General features: G+C 37.2%; 1 protein-coding gene across 2 annotated transcripts; it reads right to left on the bottom strand.

The window, feature by feature from the left end:
• Nucleotides 1-2,773: 2,773 nt before the first annotated feature.
• On the bottom strand, nucleotides 2,774-27,299 carry LOC139147702 (vesicle-associated membrane protein-associated protein B-like). 2 transcript variants are annotated; one of them, XM_070718865.1, is made up of 6 exons: nucleotides 27,091-27,299; nucleotides 22,673-22,825; nucleotides 20,902-21,005; nucleotides 15,865-15,945; nucleotides 6,649-6,846; nucleotides 2,774-5,752 (listed from the first exon to the last, which is right to left on the bottom strand). In XM_070718865.1, the coding sequence occupies exons 1-6, from the start codon at nucleotides 27,146-27,148 to the stop codon at nucleotides 5,591-5,593; spliced, it is 756 nt and encodes a 251-aa protein (XP_070574966.1). In that variant the 5' UTR covers nucleotides 27,149-27,299; the 3' UTR covers nucleotides 2,774-5,590. The 2 variants fall into 2 exon arrangements, with proteins under 2 accessions (XP_070574966.1, XP_070574967.1); XM_070718866.1 differs by having other exon boundaries at nucleotides 6,649-6,819; nucleotides 27,091-27,290.

Below are 27,299 nucleotides of genomic sequence, written 5' to 3'. Positions count from 1 at the left end.
CAAACTTGCCCTATAAAAACAAATTTGCATATTTCTGCACAATTTGAACAAATCTGAAATAGGTCATCCCTAGGGACCTATATCCTAAATATCAAACCGGTCTGATCTGCTGTTTTGAAAACTTTTAAATATTTTTTGACCAAAAATGACAAAACTTGCTTTAAAAATACAAACTTTGCATATTCCCTCACAACTTGGACAAACCTAAATAAGGTCATCCCTAGGGATCTGTATACCGAATATTAAAGCTGTCTGACCAGCCGTCAAGGAGATGATTTTTGCCCAAAAATAGCAAAATTAGCCTCAAAATACAAATTTGCATATTTCATCACAATTTGAACAAATCCGATTCAGGTCATCCATGGGGACCTGTACTCCAAATATTAAAGTAATCAGACAGGCCATTTTTGAAGGAGAAGCTTGGAATGTAAAAAGATGACAGACACCGGAACACATCCACCTATTACATGTATATAAGCTTTGCATCATTGACAGCATGAAGCTAAAAAGCTGGACATGTTACCCATCTCAACATCTAATGTTAATTAGATTGGCTTTTCACTTCACTACTGTCAAGTAGACATAATTGGTTGGATTACTCTGAGAAATTGCCATCAACCACTTCCTCGCAACGTAGCTCATTAAAAAGCCTGTTTGCATAATGTGCTCTTTGTATGACTCCTACTTTGTTACTTAGCAGTGCACAATTCATGTGGAAGGTTGGAATTATTCAATACATACCTGCCTGTGGATTAGCAGCTTTGCAGTGTCAATTAAGATATTGTTTGATGTGAGGTCACCTCGGGGTCATGCCTGCTGCAGTAACAAGGGATGATCCAAACCTTAAACACTTGCCTTGTTTTGCTCACTGGACATGTTTGCTGCCATAACTGCCCTACATTTGTGCTGAAGAGGAAGAATCCATCGCTCAATGCAGTCCCTCAACTGAGAGAAAAGCCTTTTCAGAGACAAATCTTCTAGTCTACATTCACACTTGTGGCTTTAAAGGTAGAATGCGCCCTGGGGACACAGACTCCCAAACTTTAACAATTGTTTTTTGATCTACCTTTTGTGGGGGCTCATTTTAAAGCTCTTGGAGTAAGAAGTATTTTCACAATCTTAGTTTTTCGAACGTTCAAAATTTAATTTTTTCCCGTAGAGTTAACACAGGGATGGCAGCCATTTTGAATTTCAAATATTGGTAAATATTAGCTGGTTCCCTGACCCATTTCTACTGCTGGCTGCACTGCTAACGAAAATAGGGTTAGGTATGGGCTCTAATGGGCATTGGTCTATCATTGGTCAATAGTACGAGAGCAGTGATTGCGTTGAATTTATTTCCAACTTGGAGCTACCTCCAAATTTAGATTTTGTATGCCCATGGAGTAATTTTACCTCCATAGTTTCCCAAACCAAGTATCCTATGTTTACATTCAATGAAAAGCATTTGAGTCATTGTCGTACATGCCAAAAGGTCACCATGGTCACCTGCACCCGGTCACGTCTAGCGTCTGATAAAAAATCAAAGACAATAATCGTCATTTTACCACCAAATACCATCATAGAAGAACAGAAAAAGTGAAGCCATGCAACATTCGATGTTTCATCATCTAGTTTCCAAGCTTGCCAGCACTGTGCAAATGTGCTGATCACATGATCTTGTCAGGTGACTGTACTCATTAATATGCAGTCAAAATTCTGACTGAAACATTAGCCCATACCTCAGCCTATTTTCAATAAAAGCGCAGCCAGCAGTAGAAATGGGTCAGGGAACCAGACTAGGTAAATGTCCGGTAATTTGTTTCTCTAGTACAAAATTTGCACCGTGACTCCTGATTTTATTCTTGATTTGGTAAGAGCATGATGGCTGAAAGTTTCATTTGGGAAAGTTTGAGCAAAAGTTTAAGTCATTCACTTTCCAGGCGCATACTACCTTATGAGAGCCAGAAGTTGGTTGTTCTTGAGGAATAAAATTTGCCATACACACTGACATTTACACACATTAGATGACACAGTTATGATCGAGCACAGTCATGCCATTGTACTGAGGGACCACAGATAAAGAAAATCTATGGCAAGTGGGAGACCAGTTGAAGTAGATAATTTTTTGCATTATATATTATAGCCAAAACATGGGACAATGTACCCCAGGGTAGGCGACCATGTGCCCGATGTGAGGAGGGCAAATGGTCTCCTACCCAAAGGGTACACGGTCCCATGATTTGGCTACGGTGTTACTATCACAAGCATCTCTGACAATTTTTTCTCCAAATTTTTTGGTTTACATACAAATGACAATTATATCCTTTCTAGATTAAAATCTGTTGAAAAAAATAGAACGATTTCATCATCGAACGGCGCATTGACACTGTTATTCGATTCAATGAATTTTTTTCGTATAATCTTGTAAAAACAGTATTTCGTAAGTGAAAGATGTATTTTGATGTAATTTGATCATGATTTAATCCTGAAGTTGTCAAGTTGAAAATAGTTCTGGTTCACTTTAAGTCCAATGATGACTATGTGGCCAGCGACGTCATAAATGAGTTACCATTGAATCCTATGGAGCGCACAACCTTCGATATACGAGGCATGTAAAACTAAGTTGTGGTAAATTTGGCAGTCATATGGATTAGATTTGGAGGAAAGAGAACATTGCAAGAGGCTTCCTAAGTGTACTCTTCTGGTTTGCATATCCAAAGGTTATTGTCTAGTAATCTCCACTCGTGTCAAACCTATTACACACACAAACAAGAAACACCAACACTCTGAATTCAATGAACAGAAAGTTTTTAATAAGCTTTCAAATAAATTTTGAAAGTCAGGTTACTCAAAAAAAGCTATCTCAAATAGCCAATTTGGACTTCTTTTTTGTGGAACTTGAAAACGTGTAATATGCAACGAACCCCTGTGGTTGTTAACTACTGGCTTATACATACTCCAATTCTCTATATTATTATATCCCTTATGATTTGAAGGCATATTTATATTATGACAAAGGTTTAATTTTAGAATGCTACAGCTAAATCTCTTCAGCTAATGCTAAATGAATTAAAATAACACCATATTTGAAAATAAACCTGTTAAATATTAATGTTGTTAAATCACACAAGAACTCTGTGAACACAAAAGGTAATCATAAAATAAATCAATATATTGCAGCTTCAATCTCGGTGCCAAGTCTGAGCTCTTTTTTTAGTTGATAATGTACATCCCCTTTGTGGGATCTTGCAAAGTGTTGTGCTGTGAAGGCTTCAACACCTGCAGTTGGATAACGATGGCAATCTATCGGTACCTCCTTCTTGTAAAATCTTTGAAACGCTGTGTCATATTGTCTTGTGTTTTGTCTTCTTGGTCTGCCGCACTCAGCAAGGCACATTCATTACGTGATCCGCCAATATCTCTGCCGTTTTGTAAACTTTGTTACGTTTTCATTAGTCTTTTGCAAAGAATTGGTGATGAAGTAATGTACCGAGCTCATGAGAAAAATGGGCATATCATGTCAATCTTAACAGAAGAACACCCATGAGTTATACCCAGGTGTCTAGCTTCACATAAGAAGTTTACATGTCCTAAACCAACCTGTCATACATGAACAACTGAACAGGGTCATTCAAACATCATGGAATAAGATCAAAAGTTAAAAAGTATTCCTTTCATTGTGAAGGTGGAGTGACTCATGACATTGCAATAAGAATACAATGGTCATCACAGGCAAGATTAGACTGAAAGATCTGTCACTAGAGGGCGCTCTCTACGCTCCCCGTGCAAAGAGCAACAGATCTTTCAGTTTAAGACAAGATCTACAATGCAAATTTTAGCCAAATTCTGTTGGCAGTTTAACATAACAAGAGTTAGCACTTCACAGCCGCCTTGCACTGCATTTCTTATGTATCTGACATATACTGGATGCAAAAATTTGCATTTGTGTGCCACACGAAGAGAATGGCTTCGCTGTCTTGCATGGAAAATTAACGACAACATGTAAATCTTTAAAAAAGGAAAATAAAATGTCGAGTGAATATTGACAAAAGGTGGAAAGTCTGGCCTTTCAGCAGTCTACAAAAACAATTTGTTGCAAGCTGAGAAGCTAGGCTTGTGAAAATGAATGCCCGAGTCAGTCTGTGATACGTGAAGACTTGTGTACATTGCAGGAGTCTCTGCTGAATGAAATACCAGCTCTTGTTTAAGTTGACAATGCCATTAGAATAAACAGAATGGTCTTTCGTCATATGCTGCAACCTCATGAACCATACAGCCAAAGGCAATACAGACTTTACGTCAGAAGTTTACACTCCACTTTACCGCATATCCAGCGAGAAAATACAGCAATCATGCAGTTGCATTGAGTTACCACAGAAAAAGCGTAATTGTTAGCTCCAACCCCCTCCCCCTTCCAGAACACCATAAAGTTGATCTAACCCTATTGTATTCAATGGAGTGAGTGGACTCATAAACACAGAACTTGAGGGGTGACTGGGTTGTACCTTATTGCCACCACCATAGTGGGTGCCCAACATATTTTGCAGAGGTTAAAAATACAGCTCGGCTCACAGACCATCAGTGATGCACAGAAGAAAAGGAAGTGTGGAGATAAATTATTTCACATCATAACAGTTCCGAGAGAAAAAAAAAGTTTACTGGATGACAATCTGTACATTTTAAAATCAACAAAATAATTGTATCTCTGAGGCTAATTAGTCTCTGGTATCGACAAGATTGCTTTACACTTCAGAGAAAGCACTCCGAGCGACGTACCCTACATATTTTAAAACTACTGTACCATATGCATGCACAAAACTGACAGGGGTGGTTTAGTTTGTCTTTTTATGCAATGTAGAATTTCCCGCAATATCTTGTTTTTGTAACACATCATGTGCCCTTTGTGCCATTAAAAACTTTCATCCACTCTGCCCAACCAGTACTGGTAGCAAGCCTGTCCCCTAAAACCACACCTCTCCCTTGTTTTAAATAATAACATCTCTATACATTTAACCAAAAACTTGAGAATTATGTGGCACGTTCTGTATGCAAATTACATTTTTTTCCTTTTTTTTTAGGTTCATATGAGAGAAACTGAATCTGAAAATTTTAACTTCTTTGTAACATACTGTTAAAACGGAATTTAATTTAACTAACTATGAGGAAAATTTTTGATGCTATGTGTTCCCCTTCTTTATAACAACATGGGGGACAATGAGCGTGAAATTTCCCACAACACCGGATCTAACATTACCTTAACATTTGAACTAGTTCACATACTCTAATCTACATTAATTTCTGTAAATTGCCACTTTGCTACAACTCTAGGGGTTACCACAAGTACGTTCCAGACACAGAAACAAGAATGGTTATTTACTTTCTTACAGCAGCACTCTATGCAAGTGAGAATTTTGATTTTTGTTTTCGATCATGAAGCATGGAATATCTAGTAATGGGTGTTTGAAGACCGGCTAGAGGTATCATAGATGGCATAGGGCAAGTTTATTTCATCATATGTTGAGAAAATTGGAAGGCTGCAAGGAAAGTTTCTAATTGCATATCTTTTTCTTAAAGAGACGTTTTCGGGAAATACATTGGCAATGAAATTTTACAGCACAAATTTGCCGAGGACAATACCGAAGAAGACAGCTAAAACTAAATACAGAACAGGGGGGAAGCCTGATGCTTGTTGCTGTTGTTGTTTTACTACATGTGGGTTGTAACTATCTTCATCTGCAGATGCTGTTCTGCGCTGGCGTACACCATCGTCCTGTAAGACAACACACAGAATAAGATTCAGAACTTGACTGTAAAACCACATTTCTAGCCCTAGTCCCTTCTTTAGTCATTGCATATGTATGGTAAGTTTTGATTTTTAATTTCACTCGTTTCTTTTGTTGCAAGACGGATACAAGTCATCAAGAATTGGTGCATCTCCCAGTAAAACTTACACACGACCTGGTTTTCACGCTCTAATCATAGATTTGTATTGTCTTTGAATACATGATGAATTTCAAAAAAACTTTTGCTATCTTGTGCATCACTTTCATGACAAATTTTGCTAACAAGTAAATGGTATCACTACAGTTGCCCCTTGGAAATGTAGCATCAAAAAGTTAGGGCTAGGGCTTGGACTAGGGTTAGGGTAGGTGTCCAGTGAGCAAATATCCCTGGGGTAACCGCCCGAGATAAAGTAAATCTACAAAATTCTTATACAGGTTAAGGTAGAATGTGCCTAGGGGATTCACAAACTTTCACAATGCTTTTCTGATATACCACTTGTACAGGTTCACTTTGAAGCTCTATGAGTAAGTAAACTTTCCTCTGTCTTATTTTTGTGCAATCAAAACTTTTGTTTTTTTCCATAGAGTTGACACAGAGATGGCAGCCATTTCAAATGTCTAATCTCATTAAATTTAAGGCAATTTGTTTCCTTAGGACCAAAATTTGCACGGATAACCCTAATCTTTTTTTCTTGAATTGGAGAGAGAATGTTTTAGGAAAGTTGGAGCAAAGGTTGAAGTCTTTCACTTTCAAGACGCTTACTGCCTTCAAAGTCATTTCTTATACCCTTCACTATTTCACTGTTCTCAGGTTCTTTGTGTATCAGTTTTCAGGAGAAGACCATCAAATAATTTTCTGTCCAACAAAGATATGCTCTCTTACCCTTAGAACATTATTTTCTTGTTTGAGATGGTTAACTTCAGACTGTAATCGCTTACACTCCTCCATCACTCTGCGGTAGTCCGCTTCTGACATGTTGCTGGCTTTCGCTGGGCTCTGAACCCTGGCTTCTGTTGGTTTGATGTTTGGCTTTGTCTGTGTGTCCTTTCCACCCTGATATTTGTTAGAATCCAGATCATTCTGGTCAGACACGGCAAGTTTAGCAGTCCCAACATTAACCAACATGGAAGAGAGAGAGAAAAAAAATAACACCAAGGAGACAGGACAGAAAGGCGATAGAAAAAAGCAAAATCAAATCAAAACATGCAGATGTACTGTATGCAATCATATTTCAATATTTCTCATATTTATAGCATTCAGTGTCATATCTTTCAACTCTTCTAAATCAACTGCCTTTCCCTCGAAAGAGACTGTTAAAAGTATACCATTTAGGCCACGTTGTGTAACAAGCAACCTCAAAACGGAATATTTACATAAAAAAGACAGCAGTAAAAGCATTACAATGTGAAATTGAAAGTAGGTATTCAACATGCTTAGCTAAGATTACTGGTTAAATACAGACATACCCAGTTTTTTCGTACACCAAAAACATGCTGGCCACTTTGAGGAATTTCAATATACACAAAGAGCTTATCCCTTTTGAAAGTTGCTGGAAAGTTGTAAAATATCAATATTGAAAATGTATGTGTAGTGATGTGAACACGTGAAGAATGCTATATGAATGAAGGTCTTATGATATTGAACATTTTATTGCCACGATGAATGGCAACATGTACACGTACGTGTAATGGAGCGGTTGTTAGTGTGTTAGAGGTATACTCTATTTTCTATGTGTATTTAAAAATGAGAGTGAACAACGGTGTCATTTTGACAATATGATGGAGGATGTGTTCGCTGCAAATATCCCTGACAAGTCCTTGCAACAGACTTTGGAGAATGTAGGTCTTGCATCGTGAACAGTGTCAGGGTATATGTAGTTCACTGACTGCAGTCAACAGACAAATAATCTTATGATGGACAGTGTAAAGTAGGGCATATATGTAAAGGTTACAGACAGAGAGAAGCCTGATGTGACACAACATATTCCAGAAGAGTGAAGTTTGAGATGTATGTGTTCATGTGGATGAGATAAAGACCTCAATTACATATGTCATCAATAATCTACTGGTGGAGGATGAAATATTGTTTTGGTGATATCCAATCTGCTGTGTCATATGTACATAGAAGAGTCGTTCACTCTATATCTGGATTTAACTACAGCTCTGAGAATCTGACTGAAAAATGCATCTCAATTTAAGAGTAAGATCTCCACACAGACAACAAACTATTGTTTTTTAGTTCGGTTGTTTTTGTTTTGCTTTATCCATCCTTTCCATCCATAGGTAGAAATCCTTGTGTACATAAAAACACCAAAACATAAATCAGTGGACAGTGATAACCTTATTAACAACATGTATGAACAATTGTATTGTGTAAAATTAGCCTTGATTTATGCAATATGTACATGTAGCTCTCAGTTCACATGAGATTTTTCATTAATAATTTTTCAACAAGTGTTTGCTGTTCAGTGAAGTTTGTGAAAATGCTTTTCTGAATCCACACTTGGCAACAGATTTGAACCATGCAAATATTTTTTATCTAATCAGCACATACAGCAAACAGTTTTTTCAATTTTGAATTCTGTTCTGGAAAAATTGTGTATGGAGAATACAGCATTCAAGCAAACGGGGCAAAAGGTACACAAGAAGATGTCAGTATCACAAACACTTAAAATTATTCTCCCAGATGCTGTATATAATGATTACCATCTTTGCAATTCATGTATTCGTTCTGAGCACATATACAGTGAGGTACATTTTCAATACATACACTATTATCACTAATTATATACACTTTAAATAACAGACTGTTTTCAATATGGCAATATCATTCAATATACATGTATACATGTAACTACAGAAGGGTCAAACTCAGTTTATATTCTAAACCTGATGAGTAAAAGATGGAACTTGAATTCAACTTGAATGGAGTTAGTAAATACATAGACACTGGCAGAAACATACATAAAAATACATATATTCCTGTACATAAGTTTGTTGAGAAGAATTTTTATACCGCTATACCGGACATCATTTACCACCCGGTTTCTGAGAGCACAGCAGTAGTTAGTGTGCCACATGTTATTCTAGGACAAGCCTCTTCTGCTCTTTGATAGAGTGCCAAATTTTATTCTTGAGTAAGTGTCTTCTGGTTTTTGACGCAGAGTGCTACATTCTATTCTGGAGTAATAATTAAGCCTAGTATTCATTTTTGGATATCTTTCTCACAACGTTGAACACAAAACCAACATATGCCAATTCAAGGAGGAATGGTACATTTTGGTCCTACACTTTTGAGCCCAGTATATTCTCCAGTCTTCAAAATCAGAGGGATGCCCAATTAACATAACAATGCATAATTTGCACATCCCTTTGTTGTCAAAATATATTTGGTTCATTTATCAGGATATGAATAGATTGCCCATCCCCCAAAATCCCTTTGTGCTGAACCCTGTGAGCCAAATAATAACTTACTCTATAATTTTCTCCCAGGTTCCAATGTGTACCAGTAGAATTGCTGAATCATGGCTAAATATATTTTATGCAATCGTGACACAAATATGATAAGCAATTCAGTTCTGCATTTCATGAATTTCAGTGAAGAGGAATTAGGACAACAAAGCAAACCTGGCCAGTTGTTAAAGAAATGAGCAGAATTATCCTCAAAAAGGGAAAGTCTTGCACAAGTTACCAGAGTTAAATATTATTACCAATGGTGTATATGCCTATGATGGTGCCATTTTCTCACCAAAATCTCTACTAAGCCATATTCAAATAGACAGACATCTACAGTACAGTCCACGCAGAACCCGTCACTGGTGCGGGAACAATGCCCGCATAAAAAGTGCATTGTGCGCGCACGAAACGAGCATCATTGCCAGCAGTATGCGGGCAGATAAAGTGCAGTGTGCCCGCAGTGTGCGGGCACGATTCGCGCATCGTCACTGTGCGGGCATTGTTGCAATGTGAGGCACATTCACACCTTGACCTTGAATGTATGGCTGAGTTGAACGCTGTTGCATGAGAATGTAAGTTGTAAGAGTTTCATTCTTGTGGACAAAAATTGCAACAAGTGGACGTACAAGTGGCTACTGTAGAGCTGGGTTTTGTCATCGGCTCAGCCGAACTTTGACCCATTGCTGATTGGGTGGGAGTTGCGACGTTTAGTGTCATTTACAATACTAGTACGATTTTAGGCCGGGGGTAAAGTGAAAACTCTTTACGTACAATGCATGATCTGTTACTGTGAAATTGTTACTCTGACTTGGTGCGCTGTGAAGATCGAGTCCGATCGAAAATTATCGAATTTCTCAAATAAAGATGACATCACTGGTCGCGAGACGTGGTGTTGAAGAAACTGAGTGAGGCTGTGATGGTGACGATAGGTACATGTAAGTTGTTGCCATAACCGTAACGCATCGTAGAAGACAAGTCAACACAACAATAAAATTCTTGATCTGTTTTCTATTTTTCAAAATGTGTACTTTATAACAGAAGACGATTTATCATGGCAGAAGTGAATGCCTGTGAACTTGAATCACTCTAGTCTACACGAGCTCATATTCTTTTTTTCAATTGTCAAAAAAGACGATTTAGAACTAAAAATGCTGAACTTCTGTGACAGTTTCACGGCTTTCTTCCTCTTTTTCATGCCTAATCGTAATCGTGACTCTCATTTTCGGTTCACATTATCATGTTTATGCCATACAATTAAATGAAAGGAGGTCAGAAATTACGTTTCGTTGCTTACTCCCCTGTAGCGCGTCATACTTTCTCGATATACAGTAATCGCGGTCCCTCTATCACAATGATATTACCGGTATGTACATGCAGGTGAGGTTGTTTTGTGTGACGCCTGGAAAGACCAAAATTCTACAAGACGCATACTCTTATATGGTTTGGTTTTTCCTTTTGATGTAGGCTACGGAACGATTGAACTGGGAAGCACAAAAATCGCGATTGAGGTTCTGCTTCGTAAACCTGTCCTCGTAAATTTCAATGATTTCACAAGCCGAACGTCTCTATCAGCATTTTTTCTAGCCAACTATCACTATTAGTGGCACAAATTAAATGATTAATGTGAGTGGAGTATACTGACCATATTCGTAAGTAATAACTTGAATTTTCTCCACAGACATGAAAACAAAATATTCGTTTTGGGCGACAGCGCTCGACTGGTTTTCTTGCCGATCATGCCGAGATCTCAATGAAGTTTTGATACGTTCCTCGGATATTCCGTACGAAAAATATTAAATGGACAACATGGTAGTCGATGTAGAGAAAGTCATGATCATCATACTGCCAACGCAATCATACAAACTACAGTGACGCCGCGTAATTTTTCATCGCCACCGGTGCTTCACGATAAAGTCCAACATTAAAATTTGTTTCCCGGGTCATTACGACCATCTGAAAAAAAAACTACAAAAAAATACGGCTTCTGCTTATATTTTACATATGAGCTAATACCCGATAAGGTCCATTTGTCAAATTGTTCCCATGCACTCCGAACGAAATCGGGGCCAAAAATCTTGAAAAATATCACGTCTTTTTTGTGATAATGTCAGACAATACCATGCCAAAAAGTCCGATATTCAAAAACTGTTCCAACCCTAACTTTTTAGTGACGAAAACTAAAACACTGTGCCAGTTTCTGATAGTATTTTCCGTTCGAGTCGACACCTGACGAACCGAATTTCAAATGTTTCCCGCCCCCAACTATTTGCTGCAGAAAAATATGTCTTTTTCATGTCGTGTTTTACGTTGATCAAATCAAACTCTGTAAAATACGCACGGTGCAGTGTGTTCTAAATCGTACTCCGACTCTGAACGTTATTAGTATATCACAGTGAAGTCTATTACGTCACCACAGGTCTTCAGTGTCGTTTTATTTTGTGACAGACAGTCGTTCGGGCGACGACATTCCCTCCACATCGAATAATACATTGAGGTACCAGAAGAACGACATTGTGAACAAAAGCTTGGGGCCGAAACGGGAAGAGTTGCCCGGGAAACACGTCAAATTTTGCTACACTGCACTCGTCCAGATGACCTTGAAGACTTGACGTGGGTTGCAATCGCCACCCAGAGCAGACATTGTCCTCGGCCTATTCAATAGCGTCTGCGCACTAATCAGCATGATCAGGCGATGGGTCACAAAGGTCATCGACGTATGCAACAATTTACAGTAAAGATTCGCGTCGGCATGATTGTTTAAATAATTGCGATCACATTGCTGGTGTATACTATCAAGTTCGGAAACACTTTTAAAGGAATAAATATTTTTTTTTTACAAAAATAATTCCGTAATTTTTGAAGAAATCATAAATCCACGAACTTAACGTTTCGAATCTGCAAGTGGGTTATTGTTTAGATGAACTCAACCACGCTGAAACATGGGTACTCTTACCATTGGCGGCATTTTCCCCACTGCCAACTTCAGTCATAACTTCAGTGCAATGGGTAGTCGTAACGAAAGAACGATGTCGCTTCTCGCATCAACGTGTCAAAGAACGCGACATTTTAGTGTTGAAGTAATGCAGACGTATCACTACTTGTAGAAACACTAACGTACTGGATGTTTTTTGATAATGCATGCTGGTATCAGCCTTGATCCACGGATACATCAGCACCAAAAAATTCTCTAACTTTCCGAGGTTCGTGTTACAGTCGGTACGATTTAAAAATACTTGCGATTAAATCGTTGTTTGACGCAGTTTTAAATGTCGACAATGCATTTGACTATTCAAAAACTAAAACAAAATAAAGTCAATGTGCCACATAACAAGTTGGCCTTTTAAGGGCCACCAAATTTGAAGAAGGAATTACGAGTAAAAGTTTGGAATAAATGAGACTCACACAAGGATTTCAAAGATAATGTTTTTATTTCCACCCCCTAAAATTAAAAAATCTGAACCGGCGATTGTCTGAATATTACACCTGATTAAAACTGCAATAAAAGTTTTGGTCGGGGCGCTAACGCGGAGATGCATGTATGACACCAATTTTCACCATTCGGAGAACTTCTGGAAATGTATTGTTTATGACACATTCTCCACGGGTTATGCGATTTATTGAAGAACATGTTCGTCGTCTTTGAGTTTGCAGAATTGAATTACGTTGACAGTATATAGCCTTGATATGTATGGGAAAATGTATGGTGCGTTTTTACTCAGACAATGACAACTTTTGAGGTTTTTTTGCTATTTTCATCATTTTATATGACTCGAATCTTTGGTTCAAAGTGAAGTTCGGCATGTAAAATGTTTTATTGAACGAGACCGCATCGGTCAACAGTCAATGGTCTATACGTCGCATGGTCGCTATGGAAACCAGCAGTTTCCAAGAATAGCAGGCGAATTCCTCGAAGCATTATGCTCCCATGGGACTTTATCGGACCACGGTCCCACAGAGGGCTTTCAATTCGACAAAATGGAATTATTCACGTTTTTTGTCTGTCACTTCTGAACGTCATATACATGTTGACCACGAAATTACTTCAGTCAAGTCACTTCAATTTGTAAATTTTGGTACATTTATTTCAATGTATGTTTGACTCGTCACGAAACAAAGGTCGCAGTTCTGGTCCAAGGACGTTCACGCAGGGGTGCACTATCAACTCAAGTCTACCCCGAAAATTTTGAACGTTTTTTAAAGCCGATAGACGCAAGTTGCTGTGAAGACCAGCAGCCCAAAACTGACAGAAAGAGTCTCAGATTTAATAGTATGTATCGAATCGATATAACTTTTTTTTTTAAAAATGTTATGCTTTTAACTTTCTACACTAAACTGGAGGGACGGTACATCGTAATACAATACAGGACCTGTATAAAGTTTAGAACTTCTGTCATCATATTTCCCGTCGGATAAAGCCGCCTGCTTTAATTCACCGAAGCCTAGAATTGTATTTTACACGATGACTACATTCGGGCTTAGCGGTAGCCATTTGCTTGGAAATGCCCAATCGGACAGGGCATGCAGTTTGCAGTCTGGATACTTTCGCGACTTCTAGGTCATTTTGGAACTGGGTTTTCTCGTTTCACATTCTGGCATCTCAGTGCCTGGTTTAGTCGTAGAGTGTACTACTGACCCTCTTTCAACACAGTGCATGCGTGATGGCTCAGATATTTTTGAAAAGGGACAAGCACCGGACAGACCGCGGATGTAGTTTTGTACGTGACATCCATGGACCACGGTCCCTCTACAAAACTCGGACTTGGCATCTCAGCAAAATGGTTCGCCGATTCGGCTACCTTCGAAACTTCAGTTCGATTTTTTTTTGCGACAAACACGGCAGAATTAGCACGAAAAATCAGTAAGCCAATGAAAACACTTGCATTTTCCTACACCATCACCGCTGACTTTACTTCAGTATGATAGTGACTCTATATTGCTAACTGCAGTGTCTACTATAGACAGTCGGATCCAGAGCAAAGTCGTTCGTGTAATCGTAAAAAGTTCAGGACAAAAATACAAGCTGTTGATTTCAAAAACAAATTTTATTTCGATGCTGGTTGTTATTTCCTGGGCGCTCTCGTTTCCTTACCTGTGTAAAAAGGATGCGTTGTTTCAAATACAACAATTGACCGGGCAACAATTCAAAACTTGTTATTCTTCACCCTCCCTAATATAAAATGTTTACAATCTGGTTCTTCTATGTATCAGGTTTCGCAATCATGCTTTAGTTCATGTACGATGTCTACTATACGGCAAATGACGAATTCATTCAGAAAATTCCCCTGGCATATGTGGTCTGTGCCTGTGATATTACTAATACGTATCATGAACTTTATTTATTGTAAATGGCCACAATAATGTTCACTTGTTGCAATTTTTCACAAAGCACGTCCAACCACGGTCTACACGTCCGTGTTCCAACCTTGGACCACGATCCGTGAGAGGTCTAGTGTCGAGGTCGAGCAGAGTTTGAGGTAGATTTCTTCAGAGCTGTACGCATACTGTACGCATGTGATAATATCTTACTGTGACCTGTCTACGACTAAGATTTTTTTATGGATTTTAGAGTTGCCTTAGGCAGACAAAGAGAGTTTGGAGCTGGTTTAGGACTCAAGATTATTCAGTTACTCCCAGCCGCCGCTATTTCAGTTAGGCAAGTGTAGCAATGTTGTCACCGACAACTACCTCTGGGCACACATTTTTTGAGTTCAATACCCGCATCGTGCGGGCACATTTTGTCCAGTGCGGGCACAGTGCCCGTAAAGTGCTCGCACAGTGCTCGTAAAATGCTGGCACTTCACACCCAATTGTGCTGGCATAATGCGCTTAGAGTGCTGGCATTGTGCTCGCAAAATGCGAGCACAATGACAGGTTCTGCGTGGACTGTACTGTAGTGAAGACGGATGAAATGCAGACAGTCATCTATGTCAATGACTTTAAAAATATGTTGATCAAATACTATTTCCGAACCTTCCACATTTATTTGGCTCAATCAGTCAATGAATGACCATTAATTAAATCAAACACGGAAACTGCCACACAGTCAAATGTCAATGAATAACGAAGCTCTTCTGAACTGTTATAATCGATTGGAAAAATATCACCATGACATCAATATCTGTGATTGACAGAAAAGACATTAAAAACATTCTTATGATGGCCAATTATGTTTGCCTACATTTTCAACATGCATTCCACATTTATATTCAACCATCTGAGCAAATTTTCCAATTAAAAAGAATATATGACATACTTCAGTTCACGTTCTCCTCAAAATATGTGCTTGATTTTCCATCTTTGCATGTATGAAGGTCAAAACAAGCTGATGAAAATTGATTCAGTTTTAAACAAAATGACAGCAAAGGGCATCACAAAGTGAAATTCTGCTGTTCAAATTCAATTCTCCAGGAAAAATACCCTAAGACTGCAAGCAACTCCATGCGCTTCAATGTTACCCCAAGGGAATGGGCAGTGAAGGAGTTGATAATGATGAAGGCCTGAATAAATTTTGATGTATACAGGCCATCGGAAATGTATGCATACTAGTATGTGTAGCAAGACATAAACAATGAAGTAATTGAATGTAATGTTTGGCAAGTCTGCCAGAAGACTACAACAAAAAAGTTGGGTTTCATTAACATACCTGTTGTTGTGAATCCACTGGCAGTTCAAATACACATTTCAGCTTGGAATCCATCAAGTCTGACCCGCTGGCATCTTTCCACTGTAAAGCGAGCAACGACAACAATTAGTACTGATATTGCGACAGAACTGTTTGGCTTTTTGCAGCAGGGTTGACAATGCAAATGAATGGTGACCATGGAAATTAAGTCGCAATCTGCTGTAACTTTTGATGGATTTTCCGGATTTTTATTATTCTTGTACAATACATTGTTATTTTGTTTTCAATGACTACCATTCAATTTGTCAATATAGCCCGTACGTATCTGATGTCCCACGTTATTGTTGATAACTGAATACTAGTCTTGACTTGAATTCATATGTCAGCTACATCATTTCCACATTGTACGCAATTATTTGTGTTAGTAGTGCTATTACTCAGAGTATTTAAATTCACTCTAGGGAGACAAATAAAAACTTTTGTTTTAAAGATTAAAAGTAATGAAAATATGATAAAAAAATATAATTATTTTCCCTTTGCAAAAATATTAGCACTTGGAATAAAAAATGTACCATGATATGACCATGATATAAACAGTCAATGTTTTGACAGGTAAATGTTCCTTATTACAAAATTTTATGTGACAGAAATCATCATACTTGGATCAGCCTGATTTTACCCAGATGTGTAACAGTAAATAACTATCGTATATTGGATTACTTACACAGGAAATCCTTGTCAAGAAACCTTGACCCTGGGGAATATTATACCCTATTAAATTGTATTATTCAATAACATTTCCACAACTTTTCTCATTAATTGTTTCCCCCTTATATCTTTTGAAATAAAAAAGACTAACTTTGCATTCACATCTGCAATTGACAAAATATAGCAGCTCAAAGAAGTAATATGACATACTTTAAAACTCTAATTGGTTTTTTTTACAGCAGTTGTCCTTGCGAAGCAAAAATGAGACAATAAATCTCTCTTATTGTGACATATACATAATCATGAAGAGTACAGATGTATTGCATATTTTTACAGGTCAAACCCTCTAGTCCTAATTATCTCCGTACCAGCAATGCAAACAATGTATGTATCTGTGTAGTGACAAATTAAATGTACAGATACTAGTCTATATTTTTAACTCTTGTAATTTTGTTCTCTCAGTGTATCATGTCTCACTGAACAGTTATATTTTGATATCCTGCTGTGCTAGGTATTGCTAGGCTTTTGTGTCACTCAAGGTGAAAAGGAGGGACATACAGTTACTGTAGTACATTCATGAAATTAATCCCTATAATTGTTGCTTTTCAACCCTCCACAAAGGGCACTGATCACAAATTAAAAGAAGAACAAATTACTGCTGCTGTTCAGTACAGAACTTCAAATATAATAGCATTATTTTCTCACGACATTCACATTTGCCTAGGAAGCAATTGTAAACTTGGCCCTTGGGGCCTGTGGTCTGTACATGCATTATGTGAGTCACTGGTTCAGACAACACGGTTTAAAGACTCTTGAACACTACACTTCCTTGAACACTACACTACTTGTGATTTCTTCGGACGCAAAATCTATTAGACATGACAGCTGACAGAATTTCAAAATTAAAGGGCCAGTAGCTGTAATTTTGAATGTTTTTTTTTTTCACTATTTTTGTTTTATATGTCAATTGTAAGCTCAAAAACTCCCTAAAGCATAATGAAACACCTACTATTTAGTTTGTGAACACATTATCTATACATGTGTAAAATGCACTGCTAGTGCTATTGTTTACATTTGAATTCTAGTCCAGACCAGAATTCAACTTGACAATAGTAACAGTGGGGTCAATATGTATACAGATTGATTTCACAAGCTCAAAGCTGTGTATCTTGACATGCTTTTTGCGAGTAGAAAACAAAACTGTTGCTGACATTAAAAACAAAATAGTTAAAAAAAATAGTGTCAATGACACTGTCCTCCCATTTTGCAATGATAGTAAGTACTAGTACACACATGACATTGCATTCTTACAGCTTGACTAAGAAAATTCCATTGCAAGTCCATATTAATCTTATACCCCAGCAATATGAAATGCTCCATCTCATAATGACTTTTACATATCTGACAGAAAACAACGCTAGGATCAAGACTATCATGTTTTACAGCAATCCAACAAATACTTTGGGAGAAAAAGATTTTTTGACAAAAAATGGGAAAAATTGCCCCAAAAATACAAATATGAAAATTTCACCACAATTTGAACAAATCTGACAAAGGTCAACCCTAGGATCATACATACAAGTTTTCGAGGCAATGGGATGAGTGCTTTCAGAAAAGATTTTTTGACAAAAAATGGGAAAATCGCCAAAAAATACAACTTTCAAAATTTTCACAATTTGAAGAAATGTAACTTAAGTCACTATAAAGAGCCTGCATACCAAGTTTCAACCAAATCTGGCCAGTGGTTACAAAGTTTTAGCAATTTGCCGGATGTTTCCTTTTTTCCCACTCATTTGCATATTTTTGACTTTGACATGTTTATTTCAACAAATTCACATCTCCACCCCTCGATGCACCTGTCCATCAAATACTAAGATGGTAGGTGCTGCGATTTAGGAGTTTTTAATGTTGACAGACATACATCCGCGCATAATAACTAACATACATACATACATACATACATACATACAGACCATAGACCCTCCAAAAAACCCGGGTCTATGGACAGACAGACAGACAGACAAACAGATAGACATGCATACATTTATTTTTACAGCTTTTAACCTTCAACAGCCGACCAACTTGTCAATGTTAGCTTGATCAACTTGATACTACTGCTTATAATAACATAAATGAGAGTTAATTACATTCTAATTAAAGTAAACAAGACTTGCTTATCAACATTTACGTCATAAAAAACAGCATATCTGTCAGGTTATAAAGAATCTTCAGCTGGTTATCTTTATCAGTATTTCATCCTATTAACCAAGCACATTTTAACTTTCAAATTAACATTGCAAGTAAGTTCTGTTGAATAAGTTGAGCCTGTAGGTACTCAGAGAGAGCACACAGAAGAGACAAATGTTTGCAACTTAAGAAGTTCAAGGTCATTAAAAGCATTATAAGGAATCATGTAACACTTTCATTGCACTGTTTACACAGATTGCATAATTGCTATAAATAGCACATAAAAACCCTTTACCATAAAAACCCTATCACTTTGACCACTCTTTTAATTGATCACTCTATTTTTTTTCCTCAAAAAGTAAATTTTATTTTTACCTTACCAAGTCAACCATAAATGGAAATTGGAACTTTCCCTATCTCTATTTATTTGACAAACCTATCATGACAAACTATTATGAGCAATTTCTTTTATATAACATACAGAGCACAATATATGATGGTTCAGAATATGTCAAAGTTGGGATTCAGGAAAGTTGCCTTTACATGTTTTAATCCTCCAAGATGGTAAGCATTTCACCATGAACTGTCAAAAAAGTTGAACATTCTAATAATTCTACACTAAAATTATTTTGGCTTTGTTGATATCCTCATTAATTCAATTATTTAAAATCATATTAATTATTTTTTTCTGGGTGAATTGATAGGGTTTATACAGTACAAGAGTTACATACAAGGTAAGTCAAATTCAGTTAAAACATCAATTACCGTCGGACATTGCATCATTCCTATAAATAGCACCTCAGCCTGGAACAGCACAATCATAATCTACTCATTCACACAGGCAGTACTTGACTTTGAATGAATGACCTATTTCATTTCACCTGTGTACCAAATTTAAAGCATGACAAAAAGTACCACAAAATTTGCAAATTTCAGCTTGAGTTCACAGAGTCATCTTCAGGTCACTCCTAGGAACCTGCACACCCAATTAGAAAGTAATGGCATACACAGTTTCAAAGAAGATTTTTTTAACCAAAAATGGCAAAAATTGCCCAAAAATACAAATATGCAAATTGTGCCATAATTTTGACGAATTCTATTTTGAGTTTTCACAAGGTACCTGCACGCCAAATTTTAAAGCGATCCAACCATTGGTTTAAGAGGAAAAGATTTTTTACTAAAATGGCAAAAAAAGAAAAAAAAATTCATTAAAAATAGAAAGCATCAAATATTGACATCAAATCTATATGTTTAAATGAGTTGGGCCCAAGGTACCTAAAACCAAAATATGACAATGATCAGATGAGTAGTTCCTGAGTTATTGATTTTTGACCATTTTCGCTTTTTTTTCTACCTCATTAGCATATCTATGGGACTAAAAAGTTCATTTTAACAACGGCACATCTACATCATATATGGCATCACTACACCAAAAATCAGCTCAATACGTGCAGCGGTTTTTGAGTTTTTGCGTTGGACGGACAGACATCCATACATACATACATACATACATACATACATACATACAGACAGACATCTCACATACAGACTTTTTTCAACCATATAACCTCCCAATTGCCATATATGTATGGCAAATGGGAGGTAAAAATCATTGAAAATTACAGCTACTGGACCTTTCAGCACATCCCAGCCAAGAACTAAACCATCAGTGTGGATAAGCAGCTAAGTTTAGTACAATACGGCTGGATAACTGACCATTATGACATTGCATATTTTTGGTCATGCAAACCATGCGTCCGGTTTAGATACGTGATATGTTTACATCCATAACACATACGACTGATCATTACAAATATAGTATCACTTGTGTGTATGCATTGTGTCAGATGACTGCTTACAGGCCCTTTCCAAGTGTGACAATTCAAATAATTTGGAAAATTGATACTTTAAGGGTTCAAATTGCTGTACAACTGTTGCCAGGGAAAATGGACTTTGTAAAATTTTGTCAGTAAATTATTAAAGAATAATGTAACACAGGCTGTACAAACAGAGAGCTGACAGCAATAGAGCTGAGACATCACAGCAAGGCAAATGAATGGCCCATTTGCATAGTCTGATTTATAAATTAAGAATCAAGCTCTTTAAGGAAATTATTATCTGTGACATTACCATAATGGCAGAGGAAAAAAGAAAGAAACTTACAATTGTCTCTTGATCGATATCTCCTGGTGGTGCAAACATTGTTTGTACCATGAATTTATGTTTATTCTTCTCATTGGGATCATATTCGAAAGGTTGTAACATCACTGAAAGAGAATCAACCCAAAAAAAGTTGAGTAAATTTGCTTAAAAATCAAAATTTCAAATCTCTGATTTTCTTCAGTTAAGAAGATATCCTGCAACAATTCCATGTCTCGAACGTTTCTTGTATAAAATGTACCAAATATCAAAATTCTAAAATTCAAATCAGTTATTTATCCATTACAATGATACGTGCATGTTAATACCATATAGAATTTTAATTGGCTAAATATGAGCATATTTTTGGTGTACTTAATTCACATCGACGATCATCAAAATCTGATGGGATACAGTACAAGACAATTGCAGAACTGCAATACAAAGACAGTATAATATTGAATATTATTATCTTAAGATTAATTAAACTAGCAACACTAATGTTAGAAGCAGGGTATTTTGCCCATGCTGATGGTACACAATCAGCGGCAGACAAGTCATTGTGTATATCATGAAACTGTTTTCTTGACAAACAACTGGTTCGCAAAATACATTTCATTGTACACTGTGAAGTCTCACTGTTCCATGAATTAGTCAATTTAAATATACGATGAACATCAAAGTTGACGTGTAAACTTGTAGGTACTGTCGGATGTCCTACTGATTTGTGTGGGTAATATGGCAGTGTGACAACAAAGCAGATTTGTTTTTCAGATCAAGTAAGGCATATACTGGAGCAACATTGATATGTCTATAACCTAGTTTAAGTTTTTACAAAATAGAGTTTTACTACAATCAACAAAAAGCCCACACTTAATTGTCCAGTTGTGTGTGGAAGAATAAGATTACACATTTGATATTGGTAGTGTTCACTTACAAGTATATAGCAATATTTCTTACATCCACATTATTGTTACATAATTTTGTTCAACATGAGCAGAAACATTCACCAAAACAGTCACCTATGTTATAATCAACCACAGTCCCTCTATCCTAAAATGGAGCTCACCACTGAAATGATCGTGTTGCTTCGGATTGACCAAACGGTACCACCAATTAACACCTTTAACAATAGAAATTAATCCGCGTTTCCAGACAGGTGGATAGAGGGACTGTGAATCAACACATATGCTAATGACAATATTAGATCAAACAATTCCATTACTATTCCGCTACAGCCTAATGAATGGTCTTGCTGGCACTTGCAAATTTACAAAAATAATGACAACTTCATGAATATTAAATATTCATATCAAGTGTTGTCAGATGATTTACAAAACCATCGTTCGTATAATTTATTCTGTCAATGACACAAATTTTGTAGTAAACTGACTAAACGTGCCAGTCGTCAATTCTATGCAATAAAACATTAACACAAAGAGTCTAGCAATTATATGCAGGTAGAATAATGCTTTGTGTAATGTGGTGCATAAGCATAAAGTGCAAAAATGGCAGAATAGGTTGGAATCAGATGGGTTTTTTTACCAAAAAAGCTGAAATTGGATGCAACACAAATCATTTTTTTTCCAGTGATATGGCAAAATAAGGTGAAACAGTATGAGAAAGTGACAATGTGAATATGACAATTCATTTGCACATAAATGATGCATAAAGTACGACGCAATATAAACAGTCATGTTTACAATTCAAGAGGTCAATAAACCACACACCTCTTACAAATGTAAACAACTGGATACACATGTAGCTACAGTAGTCAAATGAATTGGGTGCATACCTGACACATTCACTGAGGAGTTAGGATCTACGATGCCACTATTGGGCCTTACACAGTATCTCCTAGGTGCTGTCGTCTTGATTTTGAAACATATTTTTTTGTCTGTAGGATTGGTTAGTTTGAGATTTGACGAAACAACATCTGTAAAAGGACCTGCATGAAAGAAAAAAATCAAAGATCAACATGGTAGTTCTCGAGTAATATTACAGGTAGAATAATTGGCAACATAACATAAATACAAATTAGGTAATAACTGAACATTTCAACTGACCCAGTCAAATTTAAAACTGACAAGTCATCGTTGATGACACAGTCCCCGCTTGTCCATTTTGTTATAATCTTTGGTGTCTAGGTAGCTGTGGTCTAGGTCGCCGTGGAATGACATTGATGCAACGGGTGCATCAGGCCTGTGACTTGCATAATAAAGTAATCTGAGGAACGTTCAATAAAATTGACCTATCTCTGCCAGTAATGACCATTGAAGGAACTTTTGATTACATCACACATAACGATGCCCTCACTGCTTCTAGTGTCATGACGGCACATACTATACACATGGTTTGGTGGAATTTTCGAAATGCTATGGGATTGGGTATGTTGTTGTAATCAGCCATCAGCCATTTCGGATCATATAATGAAACAATTTAATGTGCACAAGAATGCAGCCATAGTATTTTATCTTCGTATCACGTTTGAACAAAATCAGTCCATCGAGGGACAGTGACCCATGTTTATGTTTCAAAGACATAAAAAAATCACACCAAAATTGTAATCAAATGGCTGTCTCTTGACCATATGGATCATAGCACAAAATTCGTAGACATGCATATGTATGCCATAGTACTTTATCTTTGTACCAAGTCTCAACAACATTGGTTAAGGAATATTTGCATAATTTTGCATAATTAAGCCTCAATGACATGAAAAAATTCAAAAATGACCATTGGGCAGAGATATTGGAAAAAAATTTACAATCTGGCAGCCATATTGGAACATGTCACGAAGAAAATTGACATGTATGCCATAGTGCTTGATCTTTGTGCCAAGTTTGGACAAAATGGGTGTAATGACCTTTGAATTATGCTTCAAAGACATGCAAAATTCCAACAAAATGGCAGTTCTGCAGCCATATTGGATCCTATCGCAAGGTTAATTGATACATGCATATGCATACCATAGTACGTGCTTTGCCTTTGTGCCAAGTTTGAACAAAATCGGTTCAAGGATGTTTGAGTTACGGTTCAAAGACATGAAAAAATCGCAAAAAAATGGCCACCTGTCAGCCATATTGGATCATTTCACAAAATAAATTGGTGTTCATATGAAGGGCATACTGTTTTGCTTTTGTGCAAAATTTGAACAGAATCGGTTCAAGAATGTCTGAGTTACGGTCCATAGACATGAAAAATCGCAACAAAATGGCCGCCTCACGCCCATATTGGATTGTATCGCAATATAATTTGACATGCATCTGTAGGCCATAGTGTTATGCCTTTGTGCCAAGTTTGAACAGAATCAGTACGAGGATGTTTGAGTTATGGTTCAAAGACACGAAAAATCGCAAACAAAATGGCCGCCTTGCGGCCATATTGGATTGTATCGCAAACTAATTTGACATGCACATGTAGGCCATAGTGTTATACCTTTGTGCCAAGTTTGAACAGAATCTGTTCAAGGATGTCTGAGTTATGGTCCAAAGACATGAAAAATCGCCACAAAATGGCCGCCTCGCGCCCATATTGGATTATATCGCAAAATTATTTGACATGGATATGAAAGCCATAGTGTTATGCCTTTGTGCCAAGTTTGAAGATAATCTGCTCAAGGATGTCTGAGTTATGGTCCAAAGACATGAAAAATCGCAACAAAATGGCCGCCTCGCGGCCAAATTCAATCGTATCACAAAATAAATCGACGTGCATCTGTAGGTCATAGTGCTATGCCTTTGTGCCAAGTTTGAACGAAATTGGTTCAGCAGTGTCTGAGAAACTGTTGATGACGGACGGACGGACGGACGGACGGACGGACGCACAGACGGGACCCAATCTATAAGTCCCCGCCGGACTTCGTCCGCGGGGACTAAAAAACAATTGATAGTTAGAACGTTAATGCCTGACACCGTGTCTTCTTTAACAGAGGGGAGGAGGGTCTCAGGGCTCAGGTTCATTTCATTTTCAATTAATCGCTACATACAAAGTTGCGTCAATTCCAAGGATTTCTTTGGGCATTTTATTCATTCAACCAGTGTACGAAACTTGTGGAAAATAATGGCAAGACATCCAAGGAGGTCACTCTGAAAAGTTGTTTGCCAAAGCAATCTTGCATACTGTATATCCTGATCTGAATACCAAACATCTGATCTCATAAAAACAGCTAACATTTGGGAATCATTTCAACCTTCCTATCATGCATACAAGAGTAAAATTTACCTGCCCTCGGCAGGTGAGTAGGCAGTACCATGTGTACAAGGTTTTCTTAGAGAATGAGATTGAAGGGGCAATAATCATAATGTCAACACAAATACATTTATCAACACTGAAGATTATTTTTATAACAGCCAATATACACAAATACATTTGCACATAATTTTTACAATTAAAATTTTTTCTGAGAACTATTATGAACCTTGAACGATTGATACAAGAGGCTACAACTATTCTCATTTTATGAACCAGCCAACAATTAATAAAAGGAAGGTTAACAGGCGAAATAACCTATTGAAAACACATTGCCTTATATTCAGTCATCACTACACTATCTTTGCTGGGAATACTTATCAGATAGTTCATAGAAACAGCTCTCTCAAATAATCACGCTAGGCACCTGGCTCCACAGCCAAGAGTCATCAACCAAGCAGTCGTTTCCTGCGCCCAATACACAGATGCAAGCTTTACAATACATAGGTATATAAATATTCATGTTTACAGGGGCAATGAACTTTATGTGATCCTTCACCCTCACCTGATCTGTACAGCAAAGGTACACATATCGCAATATCGACTCAAAAAATGTATTAGATGCATTGTTGAGGCTTAACTTCTATATTTACAATAGTTATCCTTTTATGGCCTGTTTCCTCATTTGACTTTGGTTAGTTACAAGTAAAAAAGTGTGCAATGAACAATAGCTGCTGTGAGTGGATATGTGACCCTGACCCTTAGACCATAGTTTGATACTAATAGGCTCATGTACTGCAACAACCAGAGAATTCACTACAACTTATCACAGAATGCACTATCAATCTCTTATATCATCCTGCACAGTATGTCCAAACATTTTTTTTGTATGTCCATTCAAAATAAAAACTAATTTTTAATATGTATGTAAACATACAGACATCATGCTGCATGTTAAAATAATGCAAGACATGACAATTTTGATTTTGCATGAAGCATTTCATTGCACACTGAATATGAGAAATAAATGACAGTGACCTTGAAATGAAACATGATAGTAAACATACAGGATATTTTACAGCAAAACACTTAATTGTAATTTGCATCATTGCTATAACCACTCGGTGAAAAACACACTTGCCTAAAAATTTCAGAAGTTCTTTCACTGGGATAGGAGAGGGTGTCATTAATTTGCCCGTAACACATTTAATATTGTTCCCTAATCAATTAATGTACATTTTTGTGTGCCTCCTCACAAGTTTCATTTTTAATCTACGCCGCTATGGCACAGATCGTGTAAACTTTCTACTGGAAAGAAATGGCTGCAAAGCGAAAAGTAAAACTATCTTCCAAGCTTTGGGCTTTGCTATGGGTCAATGCATATTCTGATGATTAAGAATGATATGTTTTCGTAAATTCGTTCGTTGAATGCCTAGACATACAGGATGAGTCATCTTTACTAGTGTGACATTGACATAATGAACCCCCTCCCCCTTCACAACTGTGTAACTGCTTGTCTATAGAGCAGAGTGCAGCGTGGATTGTGATTATGTGTACGGGTGCTAGTCATGTAAATCTAATATTTTCAATCGGTTTCACTTTCACGGTTTGTCTATCAGTTAAAATAATAAGATGAGATTTGGAAATGCTACGGTTATGTTGAATTCGGAAAAACCTTAAATTTCTCACAAGGCAAACTTCAGCAAACCCTTGCTATTCCTGTGTTGAGCACACGCCTACAGCGTCATAACCGTGTGCTACATGCACATGACATCCTTGGGCTTCGCTTGTAACTTAGCTGGGAAGCTGACAGATAAAATTCTCCAATATATCGATACTCAGCTATGTTAACTACGTTTCAAGGTATGTTCGGACGTACTTGCAAATACGCATTTGAACTTTAATTCACAAATACCGAACAGTAGTCTGCCAATGATTATTATCAGATTTGATGAGTTCCAATATGGCGGACACTGTCAGGACAGTCGATACTACATCATTTCGCAACATTCATACACTCACCTCTAAACCTCAGCTCTGAGCTGGGTTCTAATACCATCACTTGCTCATTCTTCGACATATCTAAAACTAACAGAACGGAACGTTGGTACGATTAATCAAACAAACGAAATTTATCGGGTTTTGGAAACCCTACGTAGAAGGATCTCGCGACGACGCCCGAAATCGAGGCTTGAGCTCTCATCTGATGACGTAGCAATGTCGCAAAGCTT

The sequence above is a fragment of the Ptychodera flava genome, chromosome 13, assembly GCF_041260155.1.
Source record: "Ptychodera flava strain L36383 chromosome 13, AS_Pfla_20210202, whole genome shotgun sequence".
Taxonomy (NCBI): domain Eukaryota; kingdom Metazoa; phylum Hemichordata; class Enteropneusta; family Ptychoderidae; genus Ptychodera; species Ptychodera flava.
Note: the sequence above shows the minus strand (reverse complement) of the source record. Positions and strands in the feature narration are given on the sequence as shown.